This window comes from Vulpes lagopus, chromosome 1, assembly GCF_018345385.1.
Source record: "Vulpes lagopus strain Blue_001 chromosome 1, ASM1834538v1, whole genome shotgun sequence".
Lineage (NCBI taxonomy): Eukaryota > Metazoa > Chordata > Mammalia > Carnivora > Canidae > Vulpes > Vulpes lagopus.
Genome location: NC_054824.1, coordinates 110219945 through 110245889, shown reverse-complemented (window position 1 = coordinate 110245889; position 25945 = coordinate 110219945). Strand labels below are relative to the sequence as shown.

At 43.5% G+C, this 25945-nt stretch overlaps 1 protein-coding gene across 1 annotated transcript in view; it reads left to right on the top strand.

Moving 5' to 3' along the window:
• Window positions 1-25945, top strand: part of RAB31 (RAB31, member RAS oncogene family) — a 131592-nt gene that overhangs the window by 38542 nt on the left and 67105 nt on the right. The window contains exon 2 of the mRNA XM_041764190.1: window positions 19597-19676. Coding sequence (XP_041620124.1) covers window positions 19597-19676 — 80 coding nt within the window. The remainder of the gene's footprint in view (window positions 1-19596; window positions 19677-25945) is intronic.

The following is a 25945-nucleotide window of genomic DNA, read 5'->3' as shown; positions in this document are numbered from 1 at the left end:
CCCTCAATCCTTGGGCTAGAGGGCTGTTGACTGTTTCTTTATTTTTTTCATACGAGGTCATTGTGTCTCCCCAAATGGAGCTCCAGATCGAAATGTAGCTGGTAGCTCAACTAGCAAACAACAAGCATGACTTGAACAAGTCAGAAGGTAGGGTATGGGATACTTTATGAATTTGTGGCACATTAGCAGATGAGAGGGTATTTTGGAGATGGGTGGAGTTGTGCAGTGGGGATGTATGTTTTGGCTTTTGTGGAGAAAGAATGAAACAGCACAGCAATGCCAGCCAGCCTTCTTGTTGTTGTCTTGCAAGAGCATAAGCAACTAGCTAGTTTGGATCAAGAATCAAGGGGGAAGGTAATAGAAAACTCAGGCTCCCTAATTTTTTCCCTTGGTCAGCAAAATGACAGGATGCTCCTGCCATCTGTGTGTCCTGGCTGACCCTGTGTTCCTGGCCCCCACAGATACAGTTTGCCATTTAGATCCATTTAACAGAAAAGGATCCTGTCTTGTGGTAAAAATGTCGGCTTGGCATACGCCAGGACTCTGGGAACTCATTCTGAAATATACTGATCTTTTTTTTTGGGTGAGGGCAGGGACACAATATAGGGACTCTGGGCAGATTTGCCATCATATTTTCATATGCATCATATACCTGGGAGAGTTTGTTTTGTGTCACTGGGGGCAAGGCACCATATTTGGAGGTAGGAACCCAGGTTTGAAATTAGCTGCTTAAGGTCATATGGTTTGGTCATGGAGGAGCAGAAGTTTGTGCTTTGAGTTCAGAGAAGGCCTTACACTATCTTTCTTGATCTCCAAAGTTGTCCAAACCACTAAGTGAAGAAACATACTTCCTTTGGCTCATTTGACCAAATTGCTATCTGAAACTTTTGGCCTGGTTGCCTCAGTTGAGCTGCAATCTTCCTGCCGGGTTGAGAGAGAATCCAGTGGGGGAAGTGGGGGAAGAAAATCATTGGTCCCCAGAGTTGAAACATGGACAGGCATAGGGTCCAAATTGAAGCCAGAATGATGATTTTACTCCTGTCTTTCCTAGCACATTATCTTTCCTAGCACATTTATTTTTCTTTCAGGTTTCTTTTTTAAAAAAATTATTTATTTATGTAATCTCTACACCCAATGTGGAATTCAAACTCACAACCCCGAGATCAAACGTTGCATGCTCTTCCAACTGAGCCAACTAGGCACCCCTCTTTTCTCTCTCTCTCACTTTTTTAAGTAAAATCAATCAGTGGTATTCTCATAAATCTAGAATATAGAAATGAACATTTTCTGGCAAATTAGAGGATACATGTTGCTTTCTGTAACTTAGATTCTGAGTACATGCATAGCAATCATGCCTGTGGCCCACAGTGTGGGCGAAATATGCTCAGGCGTAAAATGTAGTCAAGTGAGCGCTCCCGGTGCTTCACCAGAGGCAGATGGGCTTTGCTGTTGGCAAGGCCTGGACATCAGGCTGTGGAGATCTTTTCCAGGCTCTGCATGTTGACTTTTTTTAGGTAGGAGAAATCATTATTCTGATGTATCATTCTCTAGGCATAGTAGTAGAGCAGTGCATTATTAAGCTATAGTTTGGATGTAATAAATAATACTTGTGACAGAAACTGACTTTAGCTTTGCAGCAGCATAAGCAGCGAGCTAGTTTGGATCAAGACTTTAGCTACAGACTTTTGCCTGTAAAAAAAACCAGTGTGTGTGATGATGTGACACGGAAATAAAGGGGTCAAGTGGAGAGAGGATTGGTGATAATGTAATGTGACCAGGGCTTATCTAGAAAGTCCTTAGAGAGGTTTCCTTGGGGCAGGGTGTGTGTGTGTGTGTGTGTGTGTGTGTGTGTGTGTGTGTGTGAAGTTTCAGATGGGCCAGCTTGCTGCCCGGCTTCATTAGGTGGTTCCAACATGAACCAAGACCTCAGGAAGATAGGGAACATCCTGGGGTCACCAGCAGCCCTGGGCATGCTGTCTTTGGGCTGCTTCCTTCCTTCTTCCTTCAGAGGGAGTGAAAAAAGATGGTCACCCCCTGCTTCTGCCTCACACGACATAGTTGTAGCTTCCAGGAGCTTCATCTCACTGTTTCCCGGCCTCTGTGTGGAAGGACACACTGAGAGTCCCTTCCTCAGTGCTTGCTTATAGTTATTAGAAGTCTCTCTGCAGCACCAGTGAGGCTTTTTTGATAAACACAAATGTGAAATCAGTTCACCAGCTTTAGCATCCAGGAGGTTTCTGGGCTTTGGTGGCACAGTATCGAGAAGATCCTAACTGACCTATCATTCTTTTAAAATTGTGTTTCTGTATACATTTTGTATGTCGTATAGTATCTTAGTATAGTAGCCCACGTATGCAGGTTGTAAGTAAATACACAATTATCTGAGGATGCAAACAATGATTTCAGTGCTGATATGTGAAGTTCAAATATGCACTGATACCTTTACATCATTGTGAGCAGGAAAGTGGTCAGCGCTGGGCCACTTACTTGTAATACAAGTAATACTTACTTGTATTAAATTATTTTTTAACATCAAAGTTAACCAAAGTTGTTCATTTATAAGTTACAAACTGCCTTTACTTCACTTGGAGATTTCTTAGCTCTGGACTACACTTAATTCCTCTCCAGAGTTTGAAGGTTCTACATGCTGAGATTCTGTAAGGTTTAGTGGACCTCGTAGGACTCAGATGTGGCCTGCAGATGGTTTAGTGATAGGGAAAGAAAGTACCAGGAGATAGAGGCCTGGCATTGTGCCCCAGTGTGACTGTGAATTGTGCCAGGCCTCAAGTTCTCCATCCAGAAAATGGGAATAATGATACCTCAGAGTCACTGTGAAGGTCAAATGCAATAATCAGTGTGAGTTTTCTCTATGAACCACAGAGCCTTTAGAATGTAGGTTAAGGTAAAGAGAGGCCATTGTTTTAGCTTCTCATGAACTTTTGACAAAGGGTACATCACATCATGCCTGAGGGAAATAGTGGGGCACCAAGGAACTCACCACTGGATCTGAGCAGTCATACCCCAGGGTGGGTGAGAGATTGTTCGAGTGTATGGTGCTCTACTTGTCTCTCTGTGTCATGAAGATGAATTCAAGACATAAGTCCACTTCTCTGGGCTGCTAAGGCCCTGAAGTCTGTCTCCATTTTTTGTTCTCATGTGTGGAACTTGTGCACTTATGGGATAAGAGATATCCAACTGAATCTGCAGAGTGGGGCACAGTGCCAGGTATGGCTTAGGCAAGCAGGATGTGCTTAGTGTAGAAGAGAAATGATCATCATGCCTGTTTGCATCTCTGGGCCTTGTCACAGAATTGGGAGCCCAGGTGGTGTTAGTCAAGAGGCAGTGGGGTATGGTATGGAGGTCAAGAGCTTGGGCATCTGGGGCAGGGGCCAGTTCAATTGCTAAGCCCCCTAAGTCTATTTTTCTCAATTGTGAGGGATGATAATAGTACATTTCTCATCAAATTGGGTTGAAGATTAAATGAGATGATGCAAGTTGACAGCACAGACTAGCTTAACGAAATGCCAAATATTATCATTGTCTTTATGAATAAGATGGTTAGCATTATTAAAAGCTCATTGCTATTGTGATTTGGAGCTCAAGAGCTCCATTTTTCCTCGGTGTCTTTAACTGTCTTCCATTTAATTTTTCCTTAGTCACCATTTCTATTGGTGACACCAATTTCAATTTACCCGGACAAGTGCATTTACTTTTTTAGAGTAGGCTCACTTCAGTGACCTTGATCTTAACCTCTGTCAGTGGGAACTTTTTACTCTCTGGCAAGGTTTTAGATTAGTTTTTCATACTGGAGGGGAGGGGTCTCAGGCTTTTTTATTTTATTTTTTTATTTTTAGACTAGAGTTGTACCATAGCATTAAGGGCATAAGGTTGGCTCTGCAATTTAATATCCGCGCAGCAGCAAAGAGCAGATCTGCAATCACTTGCTTTCTTCTTTGACCTTCAGCTGGTCTTTGGCTGGGGAGCAGTTGAGGACATGGTATAGGAAGAGCATATTTTATTCAGAGTATGTTTTCATGGCTTTACTGCTAATTATCAACATAACACTCGTTCAGGTTCTTCCTGGAAAATTTCTCCACATCTGAGTGTCTTTATCTGCAGACACACTCATTTTCTCTGATTTGGGTGATAAAAGGACAGAAGTGTTTCATCTGTGGTCTTGGAGGCTTGGGCAAAGGTAGGGGGTTGGGGGTTTCTCCTGACCTCTGCTTGGAGGCTGCAGTGTGGAGTGGATTCTTCAGGTAGCTGTGATTTCCTGGTCACATTCTTAAACTAAGTATAACATTTTAGCATTTATTGCCAAAGAGCAGAGATCAAAAGTGAGGGTGGTAGAAATTCATTGATGACTTTTATTTGTATTTTGTGAAGTCTCATATTCGCTTGTGGAAGTCCCAGATGACACTAAACCAGAAGTCTAAACCATGAGAAAGTCAGGCTAGCATGGTAGTAAGGGGGGATGTTTCTGCTCACACTCCAGAGGCTAACTCCCTTTCCTCTAACACACTCCTTTCCTTTTTACAAATGCCCTTCCTGACGCTAGTGTGCTAATCGAGTCTAGGCCTTGATGTAGTTGACCTTCACAAGTACAGGAAGAATCCTAATACATCACGAGTCAAAACTGTTATTTAATTGGACTGTGATAGAATAAGGAAGGTGGATCAGTTAGGAGCAGACTGTAATATCTCTGGCTTGCTCTTTATGCAGTCCACAAGTGTGCATGTGTCTTGTCTGATTAAATCATGTTTGCTGTCAGCTAGTATCTTGATTAAGGGAGCACTACAGGTAGCTATATTACACCGAATCTTGGCTTGGTGACCTGAGAGGCATTGGGTGTTAGTTCATATGAGTGAGTTGGCTGAGGATGCTAACTTTTCAAGGTTACCATAATCGGGATGTAGGAACTATTTATTTTGTCTGCCCTGCTGAACTGAGCATAGAGTACAGGCCAAGCTCTTATAGAGTCCAGGCTAAGTTCTTATCACTGACATGATAGACTTTGGCCGCCCGCACTTATGATGGCACATAGTAGGTGCTTAGTAAAAATGCAGCCAATGAAAGAGCAGCCTTCTAAATGGCCTTTGTTTCCTCCTTTGGTTTCCCTTCATTCCTCTTAAAGCTCCATAACTGGGTGGATTTCATTGGTTCCTACTGTTCTCAGATAAATTCTGGACTACTTAACCAGGTTAGGACAATGCCCTTGGCCTGTGTGTATTTTGGGGTCTGTTCTGATTGAGTGATGCTCTTTGTGCTGGTGGTTAAATCATCCCGACATTTCTCCTGTAAGCCTGACCCCTCTCTAGCCTACAGAACATTTGCATGCATTCTCCTGTTCCTGTTTCCAGGTGCTTCTTCCTGGTGGGTGTAATCAGCGTTTGTTAGGGAAGCAGAGCTGCTGTGTTATGGAAAAGGACTTATTGCAGTTGTCACACCTGATACCAGTGTGGGCAATGGGACAAGGGGAGGTCTGCAAGAAGGAGCTTGAGAACCAGAGAAAACCCCTTGAACCAAAGTAGCACCAGTGTGGTGGTCAGGTGAGGGTTATCATGGAAACTCTAAGAAGCTGACACAGCCAACATCAAGTGGCCTGCAGAGGGGCAGGGTAGCTAGCTGTCTGTGGGCAGCTGTGCCTCTTGCCTACATCTGGAGGGAGGCCTGGGACTATGATAGGGAGAAGGGGTGGATACAGAAGTACACTCTGTTGAGAACCTCTTTCTACCTGCATACTGAAGAACTTCAGTAGTGGAACAGCAATTCTCGACTTCCTGCAAATTCCCCTCTTGGCTAATTCTAACCCAGAACCGTATGGAGAAAAGGATCCTGGGAAATGTCCTCCCTGCTTTAGCCAAGTTGACAGTAGGATGTTCCAGGATGGTACACAACAGGCTAGTGTAGCAGAAGCTGTGTGGGGTGTATATGTATGTGTGCATGCGTGTGCATGTGCGTATGCTCACAGATATGCATGTATGTGCACACATTTGTATGCATGTGCATGCATATGTGCATGTGGGTGTATGGTGCATGTATCACATGCACACATGTGCTTCAGATCCCCTGCAAGAAATGTGTGAGAATATCAGAAGTGGGGAGATAGAGCCCCTGGATTAGAGAGCTTCTTTAAGCTTCTGAGTTCTAGTCAGAACAGGATCTGCAGGAGAGGCCAGAGGAAGGGGCAGAAGGAGCATCTACTAGTCCCTGGGCTCTCCATCCACCTGTTCATGGGGAGCTGCTGACGTCTTTGCCTCCTGGAGGAAAAAAACCTCAAACCTCCACTAAATTCAACTCTTGGTCAGACTTTCTTTCTCCCCTTGCTCTGTTCCTGTTGCTAGAATTCAGCTCCCCCACATCTCTTCCTCCATTCTCCAGTCCTACCCTCTGCCTTGCCTGACTAATGCATCCTTTTGGTATCAGATTAAAGTCCCTGCCTCCACAAAGTCTTCTCTGATCTCTCAAATATGGGTTAGATGTCCCTTTGTTTCCCCATTGTAGCACTTATCACGCACAGTATGTGATACTCTCGAGGTTACTCGTCTGTTCTTCACTGGACCAGGAGTTCTGTGAGAGTAGGGACATATGATCTTGCTGGGACTTACCAGCAATCACTATTTCTTCCCTTCCCAATGTGGTACAGGTGACAAGTGCTGGCCTGATTCCACATTCTAAGCTGTGTGTGTGAGCGTGTGTGTGTGTGTGTGTGTGTGTGTGTGTGTGTGGTTCATCCATCCCCTTGCAGGGGTGAATGGATGACCACTGCTGCTAGGACCTCCTCTGCAAGTGCAGCATGGGGGGCGGGACCTCAGGACAGTGCAACTTACAACACCCTCAGAGTTCACCAGACCACCTACGTGGGTGGGAACAGGAAGTTGGGAAGTAGAAGATTAAGCAGAACTGATAATCTTTGAGATCAAGCAGTGTGCATATTTGAGATGGACAAGCGGTGGGAGCTTTGTTCTCTCTAGGCTTTGGACCCAATGTTCCTTGGACCACCGACATTCAGATGGCGAGGGCTGCAGCCTGAACCGTAGATGCTCAGCATTCAGAATGGGAGGAAGTCCGAGGGCACCTATGGATTCAGCAGACATTACGAATATTTAGGTCAGTAAGTGACGGGAGAATCTGATGAGGGACCTTCTCACCATAAAAAAAAACTTACCTACCCGCAAAAGTAATGTGTGATTTTGGGGGATGTCAGATGCCTGACACCCATGACTCATCCTGCAGCAAGGTGACAGGAGTGAAAAGGCAATGTGCTTGCCTGGGGTTGAGTGGCGGAGGTGGGGGTGGGTGGTGGCAGAGGAGAGGCTCACTCTTTCAGTTCATAGCTGCGCCCCCACTGAGCTGGAGCTTCACTTTTTCCTGCTTACAGCAGTGGGGGAAATAATGGGAGGCCATCAGATTCTAACTAGGGCACAGCACCCTGGATGTTCTTTGGGTGCTGTGGCTCTGATGTGCTCTGATGTGTTGATGTGTCCTCTATTAGGAGTGTGTGTAGGTCTGTGTGTGTCAGAGGCCTCCTGGCTAGAGAGGGGTGCCTGTGGTGAAAAACAGGGAGCATCAGCCTAAGGTGCTCCCTGATAATCACTGTCTCGGGGGTGGGGTATTCAGGCAGGTACATTATTGGATCATTCTTTGCCTTGCTTTCATCTAAACGTTGCCATTACACATTTTCTCCACAGAGATATAGGTTTGATTTAATGAGCTGTTCTTTGACTAGCCTTAAGATGGGGGTAATAGGATTCTTTCAAGCCCAGAGATGAATGAGGAAATGAGCTCCTGAGATGTATCTTCCATGCTTCCTTTCTCTCTCGGTCTTCCCACTCTTGAGCACCAAACATCCAGACCACCATCAGACTGCTGGTTGGGAGAACATTCCTACATTTCCTCTGAAAGGTCTTGTCATGGCTTGGAAGGACCACAGTAAGGGTGTGTGGATGGAGGAGGAGGAGAAGAACCGAATCTCCTGGTGTTGGAGTCTCCGCTGACTCAGCTGTGTGGAAATGATACTAAATGAAGGAGGATGTTTCTAATGAGATGAAAAGGCACTTAATAAAACGACCCAGCCCTACACAGGGAGTTGTGTGAGTGGTTACTCAGAGCAATTCTGAAATGTCTATAGTGAGATCTTAAAAGCAAATTCTGAAATCCCCAGTTCTCTGCTTTCTGATCTGGTTATGCTGTGATCTTTTCCCTAGAGGCTTAGCCTTAAAATTCTTAAGATTGAATTGTTGCTGTACATTGTAGCTCTTTATCTACCATAGCTTTATTTGCTGACTTTGGGTTTATCTTCAGTGTTTAAATCATTCTGAAATAGGTTTTGTCAAGTAAGGTCGTGTCATATCTTTCCTCTCGCAGGGTCCTGAGAGTAGGCTCCTGGAGGACTACTGGGGATCGCTACTTTTGGGGCAGAGCCTCGTGAGTCCCATACAGCTTGGCCATCATCATGTGTCTAGGGCCACCCTCTCATACTCCTGACCTGCCCTCAACTTTCACTTCCCTCTCTACAAAGGAAGTATAACTTGACTTCATTAGAGTTGCTGTGTGGATTATATGAAATTGGTTCAGAGTCAGTGCTTACTACATGTTGTCTGCTACATCTGTATTAGTTACCCCCTGCTATGTAACAATCTGTGCCAAAACTTAACAGCTTAAGGCAATATACAGTTACCATCTCATAGTTTTGTGGGTCAGGAATCTGGGTGCAGATTCATGGGTCTTCCAGCTCAGGGTCACTTACCAGGCTGCAATCGGGTGTCAGCTGCGGCTGCGGTCACCTTGAAATGGAACGGGGACATGTCTGCTTCCAAGCTCCCTCGGTGGTTTCTGGCAGGACACAGTTGCTGAGACCCCCTTGTAGATGTGTTCTGAGGCCTTGGTGGCTGTTGGCTAGAGCCTCTTTCAGTTCCTTGTGTCGTGGTCCCCCACGCGTGGCGGCTTGCTTCCTCAGAGCTGCTGACAGGTGAGAGGGCCAGCTGGAGTGTCAGTAAGAGGGCAGTCAGGTTTTTTTTTTTTTTTTTTTTAAGATTTTATTTATTCATTCATGAGAGATACACACAGAGAGAGGCAGAGGGAGAAGCAGGCTCCCTGCAAGGATCCTGATGCGGGACTCGATCCTGGACCCCGGGGTCACGCCCTGAGCCAAAGGCAGAGGCTCAATCACTGAGCCCCCCAGGTGTCCCGAGGGCAGTCAGTTTTTATAATCTAACCTTGGGAGTGTCATTCATTTTTTTCATGTTTTTTTTTTTTTTTTTTTTTTTAAAGCAAGTCATTAGGCCCAGCCCACACACAGGGAGCCAAACACCAAGGGGCAGGGACCATTGGGAACCGTTTTAGAAGCTGGCTACTGCAATTATGATCAGTATTTATCCTTATTCGCTGAATCTGCAAATTGGGAACAGTGAATATTGAGTGTTTTGTAAGAAAAACTTCAGAATATAGCAATTAAATCTGACGTTGGGTGCCTGTGTAGGCCAGGTATTTCATGAAATCAGTGGATTTTCCCTCTATGAAGAGGGGAGCCTCTGTCTTTGTCATTTGTCCAGTGAACTGTTTTGCCCAACTGAGAGCCTGCACATATGTTGCTTGTGAGGAAAGAAAGGTGGCCAAAGAATGGATTGGTTCCTTTGGCAGGAAGTATGATTTAAGGTTTTATTTATTAAGTAAATATTTAAGTAAAAAACTGTGTTAATTTTTTTTTAAATGGTTAAGGTCACACCTTCTAAGATTCATTAGATAAACTGAAATTTCTGCTTAGCTGCACAGAATTTGTACATCAGGACATACTGCACTCTGAGAAGTGCCAAGAAGCAGTGGTTCTGTTATAAGAATAACGGAAGTAAAGGAGCTATGGAACTTGCCCTTCCTCTTTTAAAAACTATCTTCCTTCTTCAACTTATCTGAAAAGTAAGGCAGGAGGAGAGATGGTGACTGAGAGGACTTCTTTAAGAGCTGGGGAAGGAGTGGGATGGAGCTCCTGGTATTCATCTTTCTTCACTCTTGCCATGTCCGTGTCTTTGGCTTCCTGTGACCCCTGGGACATTCCTCTGCCTCCAGCAGGGCTAAGAGGCACTCCACCATTGAGGCCAGAACATCCATGCCTGAACAATTTCTGAACTTCAGAATCCATCAGATCTGCCAACTGGAATAATGAGAGGCAAATAGATAAATTTAACAATAGGAGAAAGGGGACAGTATTTTTAAATATTATAAATATTTTCTTACTAGCATTGGTTTCTTTGGTGTGGTTCATGTCCCAGAAGCATGACCATCTCTTCTTTTTAGACATTTACCTAAGAGTCACAAAAGATCTGAGATGGAATCCTAGCCTTGACACTCATGTCCTTGGACAAGTTGCTGTGATTCCTTCCTATCAAATGAAGATGCTGAGATTTAATCAAACTTGTTGAAAGATATGAGAAGACAAGGCAGTTTAACCTTTCCGTGGATAATAGAAATAGACCCACAGAGGACGTGAATAATGGGATTATCAGACATGGACTTTAAAATACATAAAATATAAATATGTTTAATATGTTCAGGGAAATAAAAGTTATGACTTCAAAATTTCACAAGCAATCGAAAACTATAAAAAGAAAATTTTATGACAGAAAAAATACAACAGTTGATAGTGGGGAAATCAATAAACGGGATTGCCATCATGTTAGAAACATTGGTAGAAAGAACTAGAAATTAGATCAGAAGATCTCCACACTACAACTCAGACAAAAATATGGAAACAAAGAGAAAAGAATATGAGAGATATATAACATAAGGTGAGAAAGTTTAATACAGGCATAACTGGAATCCCAGAAGGAGAGAGGAGATATCATTGAGCAGAAGCAATACTCAAAGAGTTCAGAACGGATACTTTCCACATGAAATGCCTAGCTGGGAACTTTTTATATGCTCAGTAAATGTCAGCTTTTCTTATTGGCCATATTACTATTTTTCTCACCCCTGCTCCAGTGAAAGATTTGTACTATTGGCAATATTGCTGGACTCTAAATCTGCTAGGCCATTTGTTCAACAAAGATCTCTTCAGTCTCCCAGGGTGCTGTGCTTGTGCTCAAAGCCTGGGCATCTGGTTCTCACTGGCTGCAATCCTCCCCAATGTGAAATTAGAGTAAGTTTTCCCGTAGAAACAATAAGTTATCCCATACATAGAAACAAATAGCAGTTCTGTTGTAGAGAGCTATGGTTCAGCAGCAAGTTTGGGAAATACTCATTATTTATTTACAGCATTATTTCAACAGAAAAATGCTCTCTGGATTTCAAATGATTAGCCAGCAAATGCAGTGTTGGAAGATTCCTTTGTAGAGTTTAAGTCTGAGTCTGATTGTCCTGAGTGCAGGAATTGGGCTTCATTCTCTCCTCTCCTGTCCTTGCATATTGCTGACTGTACAGGCACTGATGGGACTAGTGGATATGTGAGGGATGCACTCCTGCTGGAGAGCCATGGTTTGCCTGGTGAATGGAGCCCTGGATGTGGGGAAAGAGTTGTCTGAACATTGGTGATGCTTTTACTAGTTGTAGGACCACACGCACGTCACCTAACCTTTCAGACCATGGTTTTCTTACATGGGAAATGTGGGTAATGCCTTCTGTCCGCTTTACAAAGGGCTGTTGTGAGGACCCAGGGAGAGAGAAAGTAAGTGAATACTTGTGTCTCTGTTCCCTTTTAAACCATTTAATTGTCTCTTTCTTGTGGCTTTCATGCTCCTCACTTCTGCTTATTACTTTCTATTACCTTGGAGGATATTTTTACAGCTCTCCTGGTCATTTTTGCACCCAAACAATGACCTCTTATGCTCTGTATGTGGCCTTTACATAATTCGTATATACATTTAGAGAACTATGGACATTTCCGAATTTTATTCATTAGTGCCCATGGTACATTGATCTAAATGCATAAAGTCACTTATGCTGTTGGGGTGCCTGGGTGGCTCAGTGGGTTAAGCATCTGTTTTCGGCTTAGGTCATGACCCCAGGATCCTGGCACTGAGCTCTGCATTGGGCTCTCTGCTCACGGGCGAGTCTGCTTCTTCCTTTGCACTTCTCCCTGCCTGTGCTCTCTTCTCCTTCTCAAGTAAACTAATAAAAATCTTTAAAAAAATTCACTTATGTGATTTACATGCTTACAATAATGTCTGTAAGCATTTTTGTCCTCATGAAGTAGATGAATACTTCATGACCATGGTTTAGTGACTCCCAGGCTCGGGGCAGAACCCAGTTTTTTCAGTATGAGGCTTTTCAGTTTCCTTTTGTCATATATAGAATTAGGTTCTCTTTGTAAATGGATTTTGAAATGTTTGTTATAATGCACACCATTGACATGTTTCAAAATAGCCATGACAAAGACAGAACAGAGTTGTTGTGTGAACCCTCAGGGGCTTTTAATTTATATTGTATATTCCTAGAATAATTTTGTGGTGTGCTTTCCTAAGTACGGGGCAATGCCTATAGTTGGATTTTCTTGCATTGCTACTTCAAATTTTTCCCAGAACATAACGTGAAGTTTGAAATTTACTACAGAGATCTCACACCACCAAAGGAAATCTTGTAGAATTTGTGATAATAAAACAAGCACATTTTAGACTTGAGTTTAATGATGTTTTTTGCTTTTATGGTGCTTTTTTTGGATAGTGGTAACTGTGATTTATAAATATTGAACCCTTTTTCTTTCCAGTGTCAAAGATATTTAGAGCTCAGGGGCAAACAGACCCATTAAGTCTGTAATTTCAATAAACCTTTAAATGTCATCCAGGAACAAAGTATTTCAGCTCTCCTGTGGAAAGGGTGTTGTAGATACAGAAGTAAAGTAATGCATGGGAGCTCTCCACAGAGCTTACTGGAAGCTCTGGGCGGGGGTGTGTGTGTGTGACGTGCAATGTTTTGACCTTGAGCCCTTAGTCTGGCCAATTCAGTTTCCTCAGAAGCAGTGACCTGACTACTGTGAAGGCTGTGTGTGATTGGGGTATTCTGTGAGTTGCTTTGTCATCAATCCATGGAAGAGGGATCCCTGGGTGGCGCAGCAGTTTGGCGCCTGCCTTTGGCCCAGGGCGCGATCCTGGAGACCCGGGATCGAATCCCACATCGGGCTCCCGGTGCATGGAGCCTGCTTCTCCTTCTGCCTATGTCTCTGCCTCTCTCTCTCTCTCTGTGACTATCATAAATAAATAAAAAAATTTAAAAAAAATCCATGGAAGAGATGTGGAATGGGGGTGTGTATCTTCTCCCCATTAGCCAAAGTTTTTTTTTTAATTTTTTTTATTTATTTATGATAGTCACAGAGAGAGAGAGAGAGAAGCAGAGACACAGGCAGAGGGAGAAGCAGGCTCCATGCACCGGGAGCCCGACGTGGGATTCGATCCCGGGTCTCCAGGATCGCGCCCTGGGCCAAAGGCAGGCGCCAAACCGCTTCGCCACCCAGGGATCCCCCCATTAGCCAAAGTTTTAAGAAAATACTTGGTGGGTTAATATGGAATTTGTGCCACCTTTCTGTGGGGTTTCTTTGGAATTGGGTGCTTCGAGGATTGGGATATGCTTGACAAAGTGTATTCCTCAGTGTCAACTCCTGTTCTGTTTTCTCTTCTGGGTGGATCCAGGGTTTGGGGAAGGAAAAGTGGTGCTACCGAGGAGCCCTGGCTGGGATGGCTGGGACCTGGCCAGCTGACACAGGGCGTGGTGGTGAGGCCCTGGGCTGGGCACCCTACAGCCGCAGGAAACGGAAATGGTCTCCTCCATGACCTCATTCCTTCAGCAGTAGCAGTACATACTTCCTCTAGACATCTCTGCCCCAAAGTGGAACTAATAAGCAGGCACACGCAGCACTGCCCCAGATCACTAGTCACTGTTCTCTGCATTTGCCTGCAGTATGTCTCCAAAAGGCCATCTCGTGCGCACGGTGAGCACGTCCAGTGTCCTTGAGGAGACCTTTGCTCTACTGGCCAGACTCTGGTGCTCTCAGCTTCACTTACCTTTGGGGTCAAAGGTCAAGCCATTTGCCCTCCCATGGTTCTGTCTGTGTCTCTCTTTGTTTTTCTCCATTCATAAAACCTGCCTGGCCTCCACAGTCCTCCTAAATTCCTAACTCAACTCCACATCAACATGTAAGATACTTCAGACTTTTTAGAAGTGTGCAAGGCTCAAAGTCTAAGCACTTAAATAAGCAGATGACTGAAAAAAAACCCAAATATGTGCAAAAAACCCCTTGCCATGTGGGTTCCCTCTGATTCCTAGACCAGAGACAGATGCTGCAATGATCATTTCCCTAGTTCACATGATGGGCAAATCATAGTCTGCCTCTGACATTTTGGTTGGCCTGAAATTAAAGCTTAAGAGATTCCTGTCTGTGCCACAAGTTGTTTAATTCTTAGTGGTTTTGGGGGCCATTTCTAATTTTTATAAATAATACTTTCATGAACTTTTTTGTGCTTATGTTTTTTCTTCTTTTAACTACATTCCTAGGAATGGAATTCCTGAGTCTGTGATTCTTGGTCTGGCTTGTCATTTCCTTTCCATAGGAAGCATGTTGGCTTATAATGTTCTTCGTGAGTTTGGAGAAGAGGAGACTGTAGGAGTGTGTTGACTGTTGGGAAGAGTAGGGCAACAGTAGGGGACAACCATTTGTTCTGGGAACACACATCATTTATTATTGTCTGCAGAGCTTGTTGAAAAGATTTTGAGCCCCTTTTCCGGTTCAATAAAATAACATATCCTCAACCGATTGCTGATGTCTTCCATTAGAGCAGGCTTAGGTAGGGGTGGTATATTTGCCTGGGACCTACCGTTCTTTATGTTGAGAGATAGGAACGCCTCCTTGAAGCCTGTCACGGTTGTCCAGGAAGGAATCAAGTGATGCCGCGAGTTTTACCGGAGAGCAGCTGCAAGTCTGTGGTTTGTGATTTCATAATGATGGATTTATGTGTGATTAATAAATGTGACCATTGGAATAGTAGAGATTGTCACGTCAGGTTCTCAGAGGATTATGTTATTAGCTCCAGACGGTGACGTATATGGGAGAAGTATCATGTAAGGCATCCACTTCCCTGTCAGTAGATGGAACCCATCGCTGGGCCTCAGCCTGTGTCTGATAAAAACCACACAAACGAAAATACAATAAAACACTGATTACCCCCCCAGGGAGGTTCTACTGCACTTCATATCTGGTTCGTGGAATCATAATTGGTTTGATTCTAGTGCCTCCCCAGTAGCTGGTACCATGTCCACCTTTCCTTACAGCAGAACCCCGGCAGATCTAGTGTGAGGACACACAATGCTCCTCTGGAAGGCAGTGATACAAGAATACAAGCACACCTCATGAGTTCTAGAGAATGGACTTTTTGGGGGACGAAATCGACATTTGGGAGGGAGGTAGATTTAACCCCAGCAGAGCCTTAACAGGATTTCACTGGAGCTCAGAAAATTGGGTTCTGACTCGGCCAGCCAACTGTGTGGCCCTGTGGAAGTCTCCCCGCTTCCTCTTTTGAAAAACCGGGAGACTGGACACGATGCACTCCCATAGTCCCATAATCTTCTGAAATGGGGAAAATAGCCGCAGAGACAAGTTTCCTTCCGTTCGTGTTAAGCCACTAAAAATAAAATGGCCTCTAGAGACTGGTGGGCAGCTGCGGCCCCCTCGCCCTCGCCCTCCCCCTCCTCACAGACGCCTTTCCTCACCCAGTCGGCCGCCTGCTTTTCCTGCGGCCAACCTGTGGGATCTCTGGCGCACTGGCCCTGACTCAGCCGTGCGTCGTGCTTCCGTCCTGTGTCTGTGTCCCTGAGGCCACAAGGTTCCTGCAGGCCGGGACTGGGCGGCCGCGGCCCTGCCCGCCGCTCCCTCCCGCTCCTGGAGCAGGGCCTTCCCCTGCTGGCCGCCGGGGGCACAGCAGCGCCTCCAGCTGAACTCGGGTCTGCAGCCACACCAACCCCGGGCCTGGAACATTCTTGGAAGCAGTTCCCTGGAAGAATATTGTCTTTGTCCTAGACAGACTTAAGCTTTGCCTGCCCTTTAGTGTGTTTATTGATTTTCCTATCACATATAAGAGAGAGAGAGAGAGAGAAACTTCGAGAGTGAAAATATAAAAAGAAGACGAACACCGAGACTGGTGGGCTGAGGAGTTCATTGTTCAGCCCAGATGTGAGCAGCCTGCGGCTGGACCTGTTCAGGAAAGCTAGTGTTTCAGCCCGAGGCATCTGTAGAAGGTGATGAGTAGAAGGGGGCATTTCCAGGTGGCCGGAATTTTTGAATTTTTCATCCTCAAGGGCATTTTGAGGCTTGGGCTTGTCAGTTCCGCTGGGCTGTTTTGGGGATCTGGAGCCACTTTTTTTTTTTTTTTAAGATTTTATTTATTTATTCATGACCGACACACACAGAGAGAGGCAGAGACACAGGCAGAGGGAGGAGCAGGCTCCATGCAGGGAGCCCGATGTGGGACTCGATCCTGGGACTCCAGGATCACACCCTGGGCCGAAGGCAGCGCTAAACCACTGGGCCACCCAGGCGTCCCTGGAGCCACTTGTTTTGAGTGGAGCTCTCAGGTAGGATGAAAAGAGGGACCCAGAATATTCCTAGAGCAGGGTCCTCGTCATGAGGTGCGCCGTCTCCCCAAAGCCCTGCACACCAGGGGCCCCTCACTCGCAGAGAGGAAGGCCCGATGTTTGCAGGGGGCTGGCGTGACCTGGAGGCATTCTGGGGGCTGATTTCCTCAGCTTGGAAGCACAGTGAGCCTGGGTATAAGCCGAAAGGATGCCTGGGAGGACCCAAAAGGGACAAAACTTGGGAGATAGGGATTGGTGTCCTAAGTCCCGGGCAGAGCAGGCCCGGCCGCTGTGAGTGTGGGTGCTCCCTGCCCTTCCTGCCGTGGAGGTGGGGGCGCCTCTGATGTCCTGTCGGTCTCCGTCGGCCTGCTGCGGGCAGGGGGAGGCAGGCCTTGCCCGAGAGAGAGAGAATTCCTACACTAGGGACGAGACGGCCCTCATGGGAATGGCTTCTGGGGGTGCATGGACAGCAGACATGGATCCTTTAGCATTTCTCTCTCTTTTCTTTAAAATTTTATTTATTTATTTCAAGTTTTATTTAAGAGGCCCAGAGAAAGAGGCAGAGGCCTGGGCAGAGGGAAAAGTGGACTCCCTGCAGGGAGCCCGATGCGGGACTCATCCCAGGACCCCAGGATCATGCCCTGAGCCAAAGGCAGATAGATGCTCAACCACTGAGCCACCCAGGCATCCCAATCCTTTAGCCTTTCTTGTGGGATAATGAACTTGAGAGCTTCTGACGGGAGGAGTTGCACGCTCTGAGCTTGGTGACATAAAAATCTGCAAACACAAATCGAGGTGGTGGCTGGTGGAATGAGGTCCCCCCTTATCCCACCCCCCACAATCCCAGGCAGCTCACAGAGAGCATTCCTCCTTGTTTTCCTTCTCTTCCAGGGTAGGGCAGCACCGTTGTTTGGTTTTTGAGGTTCCCTGAGGTTGCGTGGGCTAAAGGGTGGCCAGAGCCGCTCATCTGTGGGGCTGGCAGGGGGGTGGTGGGAAGCAGAAGGAATTCAGAGCAACTGAGCTAAGAAGAACTGAGTTGTGGGGTTTGGGGAACTGTGAGGCACATTAGCCAGAATCCATCCTGAAGGTTCGACACAGTAATAGCAGTGACATATTGATCTAGAATCCGAGGAGCTGGTGTTTTAATTCTGTTGCCACCTCTTTGAACTCTGTGCGTTGATGTGCACGCTGCAGATAAACAGCCTTTAGTGCTTTTGTTTACTGCGGCTCACAACCAGGGAAGGCCGCTTGCACCAGCATAGGAGGCCTTCTGGGGAATGATTTTCTGATGGGCATCAGGGGTGTTTGTGGGAATTGCCCCCTAAGCATGGGGATGAGAAGGAGTAAAAAGAATTCAGATTTCCAGTTGGTGTTTCAAATCTCATTTTGTATTTCAGTGTAAAGAAAAGCACATTTCTCTAAGTTTCAACATTTCCTCCTTGATTTTTAGGCTTTGTACACCTTTAGTAGAAAAGAACCATATCACTATTTGTTTCTTCTTGGGCTATGTCCTGTTTCCTGTTCACTTACAGATCTCAAAATGTCACCATGATCCTTTCTGATAAGCATGTGTTGAGGAGGACTTCTCTGTGTCAATCGTCTGTGAATCTTGTGTCTTCTTGCCTTGCCACTGCTGTTAGAAGAGCACTGATGGCTACTGAAGCCAGTTGCCTTGTTCTAGTCCTGTTCTACCTTCTAGACAGTCTCCTGATTTTACCGTATACACCTCTTCCTTTGGAATTTCCATTTCTACCATCATATTTTTAATTTCTAAGGTCTGTCTCATTCTCTGAATAATCTTCTAAAATAGTATCCTGCTCTTTTTGTGTGGGTATAAATGCCTAATATTTCTTAGCTGGGCATTTATTTTTAAAAGATTAAAATGTGTATCTAAAGGTCTGTTTGCACTAGGGCTTGCAGACTGGTGCAACATGGCTTTTAGTTGGGAGACTCCATGTGTCAGACTCTGCAGGATTTTTCCTCTTAGCTGAATGGGACTCCTCCTCACTTCTGTGTTGGTTCACAGGGAGGTGAGGGGGTGTGGCAGGGTCACACAGGCACTCCCTGAGCTGTCACACAAACCCCTGATCCTAGCCCTATCTGATACAGATTTCCTGGAGACTCAACTTCCATCCTGTTCCTGGAAGGCAGGAGAGTCTGTCCTTGGTTTTGTGGCCAGGGGCACCAAGGGTGTGTTTTTGTGTGACCTTGCTCTCCAAATTCTTGATATGTTCAGGGATTCTGCGACATGAATTGTTTTTGCTTCTCAATGGCTCTCCTCCCTGGTGGCCTGAAGGCTCCAGCTTCTTCTTTCTCAGTGACCACCAAGACATGTGCTTTTCATTGACATAACTTGTCTGGTGTCTCGTCTCCCATCTGTTTGACCTTGTGAATTTGTGTCTTTTATTCCTTAAACCATTTGGCAAGGGTGTTTGGAGGGAGTGGATAGAAATGCATGTATTTGATTTCCAATGTATAATGGACCTCTATCTTAATTAGCTTTAAAGAATTATTTAACAGAGAGAGCATGGAGATGAGACCTTTATATATTTAAGCAAAACTTGAGGTTGTTATGCAGCCATTAGATTCTGAAGAGAAAATGTCAGAAATGCAGCAATTAGAATTCGTAGGTCTTACAGAGTGATACCTAGAAAAATAGATTATATAGTTTTTGAATGGTAAGGTTTTGAACAAAGTCAGTTCTGTCTCTACCAAAACAATTCAAAGTGTTACCATATTTCTCCTCTAGACCTCTTCAAAAATTTTCAAATCTGGAAATACATATATTGTGAACATGTGAGTTCTAGGCTAATTATCGTATGTATGTGGGACGTGTTTCTAAAGCTTATTTTTACCATCCTTCTTTTCTTTCTATGAAAGCAATACAATTTCATTTTAGAAAATACTGATATGAAATAGAAGAAAATGTCCTCCTCCCCTACTTCCATCAATCAGAAATAACCTCTTCCATCCTCTGGTTCTGTGTTTATACTAGGTCAGAACTGATACACTTGGTCTTCATGGCGTGTCCTCATTCTTTTCCAGGACACCGGGGTTGGGAAATCAAGCATTGTGTGTCGATTTGTCCAGGATCACTTTGACCACAACATCAGCCCGACCATTGGGTAAGTTCCTGTATGTTCTTCTCTTTCACATTTCTTCCTCTCAAAGCACTCTGAGAGGTCACTTTGTGCCTGAGCCTTCAAGCAGTTTTCATCCCAGCCAGTGAGACTTGATCCCAGCTGTAAAGACTGACAGAAATGCAGTGACTTTTAGGCAGTATGTCTGGGCTTACTTACTGTCCCTGTCAATAATTCTTTTTTCCTAGCCAACTGTCCTTTTAGGCTACAGCCCAAGACCATCTCCTTGATCTCCAAGAGCAATACTCTGCAAATCACACTGGCTTTATTTTCAGATGGAAGATGAGACACAAGGCAAATTCGCAAAGGTCCTGCTTTAAGTTGCCTACCAGCAAACCTGGATCAGTTGTCCACTCACACAGCACGGTTGTCTACACAGTCTGTGGGGCAGGTTGATGTTCTTTCCTGGATTCACTGAATGTCAGCATTTCTATTCTTATGGTTGGGAGGGGAGTGGATTTTTTGCTTCTGAGACCCCAACCTTAGAATATAGGAGCATTTTCATATTCCATTTTCCCCTGTCCTACAGATGCTTTTGCCAGATGTGCTTTGTTGTGCCATTTTTGCATGTGCATGCTTTTTCATTCTCTTAGAACTTGGCCTCACTAAGGTTTTTCCCTGAAGATACCATGTTCTTTGCAGAGAGCAAAAGTTTTGTTTTCTTCAGAAGGGAAAGAATGTGTGTCTATATTTTGGAAACACTGTAGGATTGATGAGGACAGGGGCATTTGTCTCTATCACTAGGCGGAGAAGATTCACAGCAGGGTATAAGTAGATGCTCCAGCAGTTGGTTGATAGGCCAGTGGTTGGAGTGGGGTAGGTGAGAAAATCCACTACATTCTTTAGCTTAAAAATGACTTAAAGAAGCATGTTCACAAAAATATGCGTCAAGAACTATGACAGCAAACTAACAAGTTAGCTGTGCCCATTTCATGGATACTGGCAGAGGACACACTACTCCTGGATCAGACACAGGGGAAGTAGCAGTAGTTGGAGTGTTCATTTTGTATTGGTTCCCTGAGCCCTAATTTCCTGTAGTGTGAAGTGAAGAGGATCAGATAACACTCTATGCCCTGGATTGGGTTATAAGCTAGGACCCCCATGTTTAGGGAACCCAAATCTTTTTTTTAAAGATTTTATTTATTTATTTATTTATTTATTTATTTATTTGAGAGAGAGAGCAAGAGCACACAAGTGCACAAGCTGGCAGAATGGCAAGTGGAAGGAGAGGGAGAAGCAGGCTCCCTGTTGAGCAAGGAGCCCAATGTGGTGCTCAAAACCAGGACCCATGAGATCATGACCGGAGCCAAAACCAAGAGGTGGACGCTAAACCAACTGAGCCCCTGAGGCGCCCCATTGGGGACAGTTTTACAGACAAAATTCTTGTCACTCTTCTCTGTGAAGTACTTGTATTTTCCTTAGTTTTCCATTTTGTGTGTTTAATAAAAGCAAAACCCTTTAGAGTGATTAACTCTGAAGTGTGGTTTTGGAAGATGGAGGAGATTCTTATCTTCTACTTTTTTTTTTTTTAAGATTTTATTTATTTATTCATGAGAGGCACACAGAGAGAGGCAGAGACATAGGCAGAGGGAGAAGCAGGCCCCATGCAGGGAGCCCGACGTGGGACTCGATCCCGGAACTCCAGGATCACACCCTGAGCCGAAGACAGATGCCCAACCGCTGAGCCACCCAGGCATACCTCATCTTCTACTTTCTAAGCTTAAAAATATTAATTTTTAATAACAAATCTGGTTTCCTTTTGTAATGATTTTTCCAAATTAAAGGTAATACATGTTCTTACCGTAAATTATATGTGGTGAAATGACTGTTATAAATATAACCTATAAAAGGTGCCTATAAAAGATATATCATTTTGGTCACAGTATCTTGGTCAAAGCAAGTCATAATGCCAGCCCAGATCAAGGGAGGGAAAAGCAATCCCAATTCATGCTGGGAAGAGCAACATTTAGAGGGCGAGTGGTATGGATCATTGGTAACCATTTTGGAGACAATCAGTCAAACTCCGTTGACCTTGCTTTGTCTAATAAGTACATTGTGGTGGTTTGGGGCTTTAAAAAATTACAAATTATATGGAAACTCTCTGTACTTTATGCTCATTTTTTTTTTTTGGTAAACCTAATACTTCTCTAAAAAATAGTCCATTAATTTAAAAATCATTTCTCAAATTACAGTGCTCATTATGAAAAATTCAGACCATGCCTAAAAATGTAAAATAAAAATTGAAGTCAGAGTATTTTACTAGCTCTCTGATCCAATTTTATCCAATTTATATTAGCAATATTTAAAGTCCAAAGTGCGTATTTTTTTTTATTTTTTAAATTTATTTATTCATGAGAGACACCGAGAGACAGAGAGAGAGAGAGAGAGGCAGAGACACAGGCAGAGGGAGAAGCAGGCTCCATGCAGGGAGCCTGATGTGGGACTCGATCTCAGGTCTCCAGGATCACGCCCTGGGCCGAAGGCAGGCGCTAAACCGCTGAGCCATCCAGGGATCCCAAAAGTACATATTTAACATACTTCTTATAAGTATTTTCTGTGTATGCAGATGCATGAATACATAATTTCAAAAAACAAAAATGGCATCAATTCTACCTGACATGCCACGGCATCCATTCTCCATCCTCTGCCTTGTTTTTCTGTCCTGAATACAAATTTCTTAGAAGACAGAAATAAATGGGACACTTGACATGCTGTCTGTATATTTCCTTGACAGAGTCAAGATTAAAGCCTAATTTTTCCTCATTATAAAAGTTCGTGTTCATTCCAAAAAACCACGGAACTTATAGAAGTTGGAATCATAGTATACATACAGTTTTTAATCCTGTCTTCATTTTGAACATTTTCTTGTATCCCATAATCTTTAGAAACATAATGGATATACTATTTTTTCTTTTTATAAAAGTATTATATACTCATAAAAAATTGAAAATGAAGAAATCTGTGAAGAAAATATAAAAACCACCCATGATCTGCCTCCTGGCATAGCTACCATAAATATCTAGTGCATTTTCTTCCAGTCTTTTTGCTATGTATATATAAAATCTTTAGTAATTAACATTATATTATGAATTCCATGTTACTAAATGGTCTTTAAAAGCAAGGATTTTTTTCTCCCAGTTTTCTGGACACATAAATCAGTATATATAAAAAAAGCAGTGATTTCTGGGGCATCTGGGTGGTTCAGTAGGTTAAGTGTCCAACTCTTGATTTCGGCTCAGGTCATGATTTCAGGGTCATGGGATAGAGCCCCACTCAAGTTGGGCTCCACATTCAGTGTGGACTCTTCTTGTCCCTCTCCCTCTGCTCCTCCCCTGCCCTCTCATTCTTTTCTCAAATAAATAAATAAATAAATAAATAAATAAATAAATAAATCTTTTTTTTTTAATGGCAATATTTTCCATATAAGGTATTTAGGGTATTTATAACTTTTTTTTTTACACTTTTTAAATAACATATGATGTATATCTTGGGGCATAAATATTTGCATGTACCTCTGATTATTTCATTAGGTTAAATTCATAGCAATGGATAATTCAGTCAAAGAATATGACATATTTAAGGCTCTTGATGGATATTGCCAAATTGCTTTTCAAACAATTGTTATTTTTCCGTATACTTACCAGAAGCATACTTTTCCGTATATTCACCAGATTTTAGGTCTTGAAAAATGTTTGTATATATGATTTTGAGTTGTTACTTTCTATCAAACTTCAAACTTAAGCATTTTCTCACACCTTAAAATTTCTTCATAAACATTACATGATTATAGCATTAAATTATGTGCTGTTCTGCTTTCTGCCTATTTCATTCCTTACTTTTCTTCTGGAGTCAAGGTTGAGAAGGGCTCTTTCATTCTTATCTGTTGTCCTTTTCCTGATATAGTTCAATTACCCAATTAAAAAACCCACTCAAAATTTATCCTCTCTTCTGTGATTTTGTGAAAATGTTTCCAAACTCGAGCTTCAGAAAAATAAAGCTAGAAGGAGCATACACATTTCTTGGAAGGTGTTATATACGGACTGCCATGCCTGGCCTACAGCTGGTGGGTTTGGTATGCTGGGAATCTGGCTTATAGATGTGTTTTGTTTAGCCTGCACAGTGCTTTAATATTTATGCCAATAATGAAGAATCAGGAGATTTTTACATAATAAACTTGTATTTCTGGCTTCTTTTAAAAAATCGGCAGACATGGCTTACTGGGTGCACATGCCCACGTGACAGAAGTCAGTTGGACCTGACGCACAGGCGCTCCATGTCAGGGTGGGTGGTGTGGGCTATCCTCTTTCCATGGCACTCCTGCTATTTACTGTTATTATTATTTTTATTAGTGTTACTTTTAAGGCATTTTAGTTCATGCCTCTGGCCCAGGGCCTTTTTCACTGTCACGGTGCTGGCCTCAAGAATCAGAGCCTTGAGGTGGCTTGTTTAGGTACACCCAGCCAGTGAGCAGTGAACTTATGACTCAAACCAAGTCCACCCTTGTTTTTCCCACTGTGATCAAACTACCACTGGGGAAGGGCCATAGGCTTCAAAATGTCATTTTCAGCAGTGAAAGAGTTGATTTTTATCGTCTTCTGTGACTCACAATGAAAAATCTTGGCTTTGCTATTCAAGCAGATTGTGTTGACATCTTGAACATATATGTGTGTGTGTGTGTGTGTGTGTCTCCCTCTTTCTGTTTCAACATTTACAAGGTGATTGTGTTACTTCTCTGCCAGATTTTGGTTCTCATAGATAACAAAGTCAGGTCAGCATTGCCAAGCCTTCCCCGTCTACCACTCTGGGAGATCATCTATAGAGAAGAAAAGTTGCTTGAGGTTCTTAAGATTAAATGCTAGCAAAGAATCTGTTAAAAAAAACGACAAACAACCCAAACAACCAAAAGAACAAGGATTGTCAGTCACTGTTTCAAATATTAATAGTCATTTTTCTAGTGGCAGGATGAGGAACAGAGGTGTGTGTGTGTGTGTGTGTGTGTGTGTGTGTGTGATATGCATTACAACCATACTGAAGCTGTTCCTCGTGGGCTTGCTGTGTATCAAGCAGGAATTTCACAGATGTCATTCCCTCATTGGATCCTACAACAGCCCTCTAGATCGTGCAAAGTAGATATTGGTTTCTCAGATGAGGTTTCTCAAAGTAGATATTGTTTCTCAGATGAGGAAATTGAGGCCCTTTCTAAATGCTCATTCTACCCTGCTGGCAGTGAGGACAGGACTCTGCATTTTGTTCCTGACATCTGAGACTCTTTGACTATGGAAAAACTGTCTTTTGAGTCTCAGATTTTTCCCCCCAATCTGTAGAGTGAAGAGGTTGGCCTCGATATTTCATGTTTCTTCCATTTCTAAAAGTCTGATTCTAAGATTTTAAAGGCATGAATTTAGTTTTCTAAGCCTGAGAACTTTTTAAGGGCAGGGTTGATACAATACTTATCCTAGTGCCTAGAATATATTGAAGCATGAATGGAAATCTGGCTTACATCAAAGTAAAAGCAAAACTAAAGGTATTTATGGAAAAAATTTCTAAACAAAGTTAAAATGTAAAGGTTAAACCAGAAAAATAATTATTTAAAATATAATGTTATAAAAGATTAGTATAAAACACTCAGGAAGTGAATAAGAAAAGATGAACAGGGGATCCCTGGGTGGCACGGTGGTTTGGCGCCTGCCTTTGGCCCAGGGCGCGATCCTGGAGACCCGGGATCGAGTCCCACATTGGGCTCCCGGTGCATGGAGCCTGCTTCTCCCTCTGCCTGTGTCTCTGCCTCTCTCTCTCTCTCTCTCTGTGACTATCATAAATACCAAAAAAAAAAAAAAAGAAAAGATGAACACCCCAACCAAAAAGTGGGCAGGGGTCATGAACTAAATATTTACTAAAGAAAAATACAAGAGAACAATAAACACTAAAATGGCATTCAAAGTTATAAGTATAATAAAAATGGGAATGACTTATCATTCCTCCTAATCACACTCCGAAAGATTTGAAAGATCAGGATTGACTGGGAAGAAGGTCATCTTCTATCTTGTCATGGGTGTATACTTGGTCCCAGCCAGTGTGGCATGTCTAAGATTAAGTCTAAGGAGATAGTTGACAAGGACACAAAGATATAAGTACAAAGAGATTCATTTAATCATAATCATAATAGTGGAAAATAGGTGACAAAAATGTTTATTGGTAGGGTAGTGAATAAAGCCATAACGTGGTGTAGGATACTTAGTCACTTTAGATAATGA